The sequence below is a fragment of the Sinocyclocheilus rhinocerous genome, unplaced genomic scaffold, assembly GCF_001515625.1.
Source record: "Sinocyclocheilus rhinocerous isolate Xijiao unplaced genomic scaffold, SAMN03320098_v1.1 scaffold13241, whole genome shotgun sequence".
In the NCBI taxonomy this organism is placed as follows: Eukaryota; Metazoa; Chordata; class Actinopteri; order Cypriniformes; family Cyprinidae; genus Sinocyclocheilus; species Sinocyclocheilus rhinocerous.
This window is the reverse complement of record NW_015632631.1, coordinates 2,933-11,327: the sequence shown is the minus strand read 5'-3', so window position 1 is coordinate 11,327 and position 8,395 is coordinate 2,933. Positions and strand designations below refer to the sequence as shown.

Sequence of the window (8,395 nt, the reverse complement as noted above, 5' to 3'; positions counted from 1 at the left end):
ATCGGGGGTGAGTAAAACGCAGCCTAATTTTCATTTTTGGGTGAAGTAAACCTTTAACACTGCAGACGAGTTCACATTGAAAATCTGTTTTGAAACAGATCAGTTTGCATGAAAAAATCCACGATGGTACAGAACCCGAGCATGTAGGAGGCTCAGTTACACTGGAACTGTGGCAATTCGTACTCATATCTGCACTTGTTCAGGAAGTAAAGTAGGGACCTATGAACATTCTGCTGTACAAAATTAATATGTTTCTGTCACAATTTCTTAAAGTTTTAACAGACTTTTATCTTGACGGGTTGCCATGAAGAGTTTTATTTGTGTGTATATAATATGACAACAGTTTTTCTAAAATGAAATGGTCAAATGCTCATAAAGTGACTCTCGGAGCAGCTCTGTTCATGTACAGTATTCACATCCTCATTTAGTGAGACGGCTGAAGCAGAAAACATTGTGAGTGTCGTGCTTTTTAGTATGTGTAGTAAACGAAACTTCACATCTGCGCCATTCATTCAAACAGAAACATGCAGAACGTGCAGGATTCATTTTTAAATAGTCTTTTTGTGGCTTAATATTCACAGACTTTAGTCCATATCACAATATGATTTAAATATACTGACCTACTTTCAATTTATTTGTCAAAAATTTGGCAAATTCCGTGACATTCCGCGTTATATTCGATTTTTTTAATTACAATTTTTTAATTCAATTTTTATAACTGGATTCTGTGATTCCATCTGTGTTTTCCTCATCCGAGGAAATCATTGGGCTTTATTAAAGTAACCTGCACGTGCATTTTAGCCATTAGTTCAACAAAACACATGTAGGGGATGGAAGTGGTGATGATTTACCTTGAATAAGAGCGAGAGCGATGATTTACCTATACGCAAATGTACCTATAAATGTTTTAAATGCAAATGGTGGTCACACCAAATGTTGATTTGATTTAGTTAATCCGATAAAAAAATATTTGAATCTATTGAAAGCCCTTTATAAAATATATAATATAAAATTATTAAACATAAAAATATATGTTAAAATTGCAAATTTAGTGATCAGTGATTTTCACATTTAATACTTAAGTACATTACTTTTGTACTTTCACTCGAGTGAAAAGGGCTACTTAATACCTTTACTGGAGTTACATTTTGATGGTATCTGTACTTTTACTCAAGTATTTGATTTGTGTACTTCGTCCACCACTATATAAAACAAATATTTGAATAAACTGGAGCAACCATAAAAGTCAGTAAACTGGAACGACTGGTGCTTTCAAATCAAGCAAGTGTGAATTCTGTGGAGGACTAGAGAGAGCATGTGTAGATATCAGTCACAGAAATGTCCAGTAGTAAATATATAGTAAATATAGAGTTTCATAAACTCTGTCTGGAGTTTCTTTCCAACAATACAATAGCACAGGAATCCACTAGGGTTAATGCATAAATTCAACATGTAAGAGACCTTGCAACCAAACATATATACAGGATTATATATAAAATAATGTGAAAATCTGGGAAATAGGCATTTCTTTACTAAGGTGTTTTACCACCATTTGCCTTTAACACATCTTCCAAACTTCTTAGAATAGATTCATGCAAATTTTGAATAGTCTCCAGTTGAATGTTGTTTAAAAACATCTGCCAGTTGCTTCAGAGATGTTGGAGGAGGGTACAAAATGTCCAGGTTTTACGATCATGACTCCGTCTTTTCCACATTTTAACATTGGTGTCTGTGATTAAAGCTTTAGCAGTTGCAGCTCTTTCATGGATTTGTGAAGTTCTCTGTGGTCAGTTTTTTGAAACAGGACTACTGTAGAAAAGTGACAGCAAACCTCAATATTCACCTTACAGAGCCTGTGTTGTTTGGACACAATCCTTTGTAGTGTTTGATGGTTCCTATCATTCATTTTCACATTTCTCCCACTGGTCTTCTTGACTAATGAAGTCTTGCCATGTTTTATGTACACAGTCATGGTCAAAACCTGGGCTGTTGAGGTTACCGATGCTCTTGCTAAATGTGCTCCCATGATTGGTCTATTCTTTGGAAGTCTGACAACTCATCCAGCTAAAGAGTGTTACAACTTATATTACACTGATAAAGAGACTAGAGAATATAAACAATAAAAAATTATATTCATTTTTTTTTTTGGTTTTGTTTTTTTAACTGTTGCCTACAAAATTTTATTAATCCCTATAATAATGGATTCTTATTATTTTGTCCAACTCCTGTATATCCATCCATTCACATTCATGATAATAACAAATGCAGGGCTATACTGGAATTAATTACACTAAAATACCTTCAAATGAGACCAAAGAATCTACTTGTAGTAAAATGTTTTCTTTTCTGTCTCTGTTCTTTGTGTCATTAGAGAAAGGTCACGCTCAGATGTTCTCAGCTATGTGTCTGTGAAGAGTGACCAGTCAAAAGGTGACGGACCAAACTTAAGAGAGAAAAAAACATCAACTACAAAAAGGTATTTCACACATTCTATATTACACCGTTGCATTAGCTAATTTCTCAGCTGTTACATGTGAGAGTCTGACTGAAACCACAAATCACTGAAAACTATGTCTTGTCTTGTAAGCTGCTTTTTTTTTTTAAACCTCATGAGTCCCACCTTTTTAGCACTGGTTAGTTCTCGCCACAGTTCAGACACTTTGAATTCACAATTTCACTCTCAAGTGTCAGATGCACACTGCAATTCACTATTACACACAACAAAATGAACAAAAATATTATGCATGCTTTTGTAAGCTGACCTTATATTTCACAAATACACACACATCCTGTAGCAGCTAAAATTCAAAGTGCAAATAAATGCACAGCTGTTTGCATTTGTACTCTGTAATGCAAAAATATCTTGAATAACTTTGTTATACTTATTTGTGGTGTTCATGTTATGTCAATGAGCTGCAAAGACCTGTTACACTCATGATGTGGATGAATTGCATTTGTGTCAGAGACTCTTAATAAAGAGGGAAATTTACTCTTACAAGAGATCTCTTACTGTACGAGATCTTACAGATTCTCCTACAGTTAAAATAAATGGATGCTAACAGTCTTCTACCTTCATATGAGATTGAGATTAAAGAGGTCATGACATGGATTATTTCATTATTTTATTTAATGTTCCTTGAGGTTTACTTATAATGTTAATAAAGTTTGTTGCACAAAAAAACCAAATAAATATGTGGAAAAATGATTATTTTCAACCCTCATTCTGAACCTCTCTCAGAAACAGGCTGTTTTTAAGGGGCGGTCCTTTAAGGCTTCAGCCAGTAATCCACCACTCTTATGATTGGTTAACGTCATTGCATGGGAAACAGTATCAACACCCCCTCGCTATTGCATGCTTTGAGTGTTTTGACAGCATGATCAAAATAAAATGGACATTTCCAGACAAAGCATTATGAAATCATTTACTTGTGATGCAGCTGCAGTCAGATCTAGTACCACTTCATCTTTCAACAGATGTTTCTTTGTGAACTCACGATCCGGGATGCCATTAAAAATAAACTATCCACTTGTTCCTTATGCTGGGATCCTTCTGATATCTGTACAAAGCCGCGAACAAGCTGTTTAAACCAAATGCGTCAAAGTGAACGTTCTTTCGCTCCATTTGTCCAACAGATGACAAACTCATGCACGTGGACTGTGTCAGAAAGTGAACACGCGTCTGTATACTGTATCCAGTCCAGTGTAGACAAGATAGCAGCAGTTATTGTAGTTTCTATTTGTTTTTGACGCGACACGACACTCGCATTCAGCGTGATCAAGTGTCAGCCGTTAACTGCTGAATGCCAGTGGGCTAGGCCTATGTCGATGTGTTGCTCAGGAGGCAGAGTTTATGCAAACGACTGGGCCCAGCTGACGTCACCTTGTCCCATAGGGTCCAAAACGAGCCATTTTCTGGGGGTTATTACATAAATCCTTTTTTATTGATGATTAGGACATTTTAAGTTATGAAACTTGCAGTATGTATTTAGCATACAAAGTCCTCATCTGTATCAAAAGATCAAGGGAAATTTGGTTTATCATGTCATCACCCCTTTACATACCTTCAAATGTGACTGAAGAACCTCCTTCTAATAAAATGTCTCTCTCTCTCGCTCTCTCTCTCTCTCTCTCTCTCTCTCTCTCTGTGTGTGTCATTAGTGTAAGATCAGTCTCACAAGTGTTCAGCTCTGTGTCTCTGAAGAGTGACCAGTCAAAAGGTGATGGACCAAACTTCAGTGAGAAAACACCATCACCTACCAAAAGGTATTTCATGTGTTTTGCATTACAGTGTAACATTAGCTAAATTCTCCATTGTGCTGTGTGTGACACAACTGTAATGTAAATATGTTTGACTTTGATGTGCATTGATTAAATCATGATGCTTTTGTCCATCACTGTCTGTATTAGGTACTTTAGATGCAAAATTGTACCACAGGAATGGACTAATATACAATATGAATAGTAGATAGATTAAACATGAAGAAGACTTTTTCCATATTTTTTTTCTCATTAATTTTCATTAATGTTGTATACAAACTTTCTCCTACTTTTTCCCATGGTCAAATAGTCACATGGCTCTCCGACAATTTTATGTGTATCTATGTAGACTACACTATGTATAGTATATGTGCAAAAAAGGGTTAAATGTAATGTTTACAATCTTAAAGCAAAAATGTAAATAAATTAATCTAAAAGTGATAATAAATCAAAACAAAAGCACAAGTGTTAACTGGTTTAAGGAACATGCCCTCATCTGAACATAGTAATTATATTCTTCTGCAGCAGCTCACTTTGTGTCCTCCTGTATGTAATGTGTTTTGTCCATTGAAATGCATTATTCACTACTGTAAATTTACATGACTGGTGGATGTTTTCTGTCGACACAATTAATAGATTATTTTCATTATTGATTACATTATTGATAGTGTTTTTTTCTCTCTCTGTTCTCTGTGTCATTAGTGTAATATCAGGCTCACATGTGTTCAGCTCTGTGTCTGTGAAGAGTGACCGTTCAAAAGGTGAACCACCGAAATTCAGTGAGAAAACACCATCATCTAACAGAAGGTATTTCTTACCTTAAAAAAGTTTTTACTGATATTTTGGTATCATGATACTACTACTAGGTAATAGTTTAAAGTTCCTGAGAATAGAAGAAATGCTGGTGACTCTCTTGTTATTGTAAAACTTTATATATTTTCTGTTTAGTTAGATTCATCAAATGTGTGAAATTACCAACATGTTTATTTTCAAATCTATACGTCTCTAAAAGAAATTGGTAAATTTGAGCCACTGAACTAGAATGACCATTAACTTTTGCACTTTGTAAATTAACATTTCTGAGGAGGACTAGCGAAAGCATGTGCGGATATCAGTAACAGAGGAACCTCTTGTAGTAAAGTGTTTATTTCTTTCTGGTCTTTTTCATCAGTGTAAGATCAGGCTCACATGTATCCAGCTTAGTGTCAATGAAGAGTGACCGTTCAAAAGGTGAACCACCAAAATTCAGTGAAAAAACAGCAACTGTGAAAAGGTATTTATCATGTGTTTCTTGTTGCTGGTCACATGTATGCTGTCACTATCATGAAACTTAATTTCCAGTGAACACTTTTTCTGAACTGATTAATGCTGGGTTGAAGTAGCCTGCAGGTTTGATGATTGTTTGCCCAAATGATAAACACAGCTGTGAGCCTGATAGTTTCCATATGATTTGTTGTTTTGTGTGATTTAGTAACAAAGGACAGACGACCACAGTAAATATAGGTGCAGAATTTACACGATGGGAAGCTCTAAAAGATCAGAAGGGACTGAAGAGTGACGTGGAACTGGCAGCATTTCTTCTCAACAGGTGAGAACACAAACACATCTTTTAGATACCAGAATTCTTCTTTTAGTTTAATTTACAACATAAAAAATCAACTATACCAAAGTGCATAATAAATTTTTGCCAGAGGCTGACTAAATCTCTAAATGTTACTAGGGCTGTGCAATTAATCGAAATACAGTTTTGATTTCGATTTTGGCCTCCAACGATTATGAAAATACAGTAACCGAGATAAAACGATTATTGCGCCCCATTCCACCCCCTTTCCAGTGGTGCGCTTTCGCTCCTCCATAAAAGCCAAATTTCACGTGCAAATCTGTAAAATCATGTAACGTGACATTTGCAAAATGGGACGTGCTTGATTTATTAAAGTTGATTAGATTTATTCATGTTTTTAAAAGCACCAAAGAGAACTTGTGTTGTTCCTCAGGAGGATTTCTGTGCATGCACTCAGAGACGAAATAGAACACGGACATGTAAAGTAATCTTTTAGCTCAAGGTGCGCGCCTAAACGGTCAAATGCACGCAAAAATGTGTCAAAATGTGGCGCTTAGTGATTATTCGGTTATGTAATAAATGAACGTAAACAGCTGAGAATGAAAATATGTGTGTAACAGTAAATTGGATAAGTGTGGCTTATAAAGTGACAGTGGGCTATGCTCCTGTTGCCGACTGTGCTGAATATTAATCAAACAACAAAAGAAATACAAAATCACTCTCTGCTCTTGACTGAAGGACTTTTTAGGAAGTTTAATTCTTACAGTGAAGACTATGCTGTTTTATTTTACATTAGATTATTCAATTTCTGTAGTAGGCTGTTAACTGAATACTTTAGACTTGCATTAAAAAACAACTTAAAGCACAGTTTGCTTCATTTGTATCTTTTTTTTATTCTATGGTATGTGACCTTTGCTTTTTTATTACTGACAGTTTAATTATTTTCAATAATTTTGAGGACTTTTTTGTTTGTTTGTTTTTTTTACTAATATTAGTTACCCCAGTATTCTGCTGTGGTATTGAGAATTGTGACATTTCGCTAGTCTCTAAAATGTAGATGTCATAGTAAACTTATTTACAGAAAATGTATATTTGATATATCGCTAACTTTAAATAAATCATTCATATAAAGTTTTGGTCATATGGCCCACTCATAATCATGTTAAATAATCATGATTACAATATTGACCAAAATAATCGTGATTATGATTTTTGTCATAATCAAGCAGCCCTACATGTTACCTAGCTTTTGAAATGGTGTACACTGTACCTTTTAAAGCATATTTAGCACATAAGTGTTAAAATACTTTGCATCACATAAACCAAAAGGTTCAAGAGGAATACATGTGTTCTTTAGAAGACAACGTTTGTTTTGTAATGTGAGTTGTGTAATAAAATTGGCTTTGGCTATGACTGTCTTATATTAATGTGTGATGTGTTTAGTCAGGTTTTTTTTTTTTTTCAAACATTAAATGAAAGGATATTTGTGTGTGTTTTTATTAAATAAAATAAATGAAATAAAAACAATTGATTACACTGATGATTAGAATGATATTCTGTACATTTGAAGCTTCTTATCAGCATATCCTGGATTTGTTTGCAAAAAAAAATGTGTTTCTAACGGATTTCTCTAATATCGGAAATGTCCTATTTTATTTCATTTACTATGAACACTGACCAAATTAATTTTGCTAACAGGGTTCAGTATGAGAAATCAGACTTCCAGAATTACCGCTTTATCAAGAATTTCAGAGAAAATCTTCTCTGGATCTTCCAGGTAGGTGAAAATATGTTGAAAGTTTATATATATGACTTGTCTTAAAGAGACTTTGACTGCACCGCACCGCCCGGCAGTGTTCAGCGCGCAGGTTTCACTCTCCTCTAGCTGTCATCACTGCACGGTGTGATGCTCCGCTCAATATTCCGCTCTATGAATGTGCATTCTGCTCGTGCACCGCTCATTCATGATCGCCGGAAAAGCAAAGTCCGCTCAAATAACGCGCCGATAAGAAATTTCTATGTAGTATGTTCCTGTTTACAGTAGCGCTACTGTGCTGTAACATGCTGTAGTAGAGCTGTACTGGGCAACACTTGTAAAATGACGCTACCCTCTCATCCATTGATCTGCTCCCGCTGTGAACTGCTCACATGCTCTGATAATAATAGCTTTGTAGGACTATACATTATTTGGATAATTAGTTAAAAAAGTTATATCTGATTATGTTGCAGAAAACTAAATAAAAGTAATATATTGATATTTAATATTATTATATTTTCTGTCCAATTTTATTGTGTTATTTTCAGTAAAAGTGTGGTTATTTTATTGGCTTGTGTTTTTTAAATTCAGTATCATTCAAATTATTAAGTAAAATTAAAAATCTTACAAAATTACTTTATATTATTTAATAAAATAGTAAATAATTATTACAAAGCATTTTCAGTTTTGGTTTTCGGCCAAGTGCATCTAGAATTTTTGGTTTTGGCCCAGAATGTTAATTTCGGTGGATCCCTAATATATATATATATATATATGTATACTGTATATATTTAAGAAAAATATGTTATGTTTATATATTA

General features: G+C 34.4%; 1 protein-coding gene across 1 annotated transcript in view; it reads left to right on the top strand.

The window, feature by feature from the left end:
- Window positions 1-123: 123 nt before the first annotated feature.
- The window catches only part of LOC107742675 (NACHT, LRR and PYD domains-containing protein 4E-like), a gene marked incomplete at its 3' end in the record, with an annotated part of 10,297 nt that continues 2,025 nt past the window's right edge, over window positions 124-8,395 (top strand). The window contains exons 1-6 of the mRNA XM_016555720.1: window positions 124-143; window positions 2,372-2,476; window positions 4,159-4,263; window positions 4,960-5,064; window positions 5,429-5,530; window positions 7,517-7,595. Coding sequence (XP_016411206.1) covers window positions 124-143; window positions 2,372-2,476; window positions 4,159-4,263; window positions 4,960-5,064; window positions 5,429-5,530; window positions 7,517-7,595 — 516 coding nt within the window. The remainder of the gene's footprint in view (window positions 144-2,371; window positions 2,477-4,158; window positions 4,264-4,959; window positions 5,065-5,428; window positions 5,531-7,516; window positions 7,596-8,395) is intronic.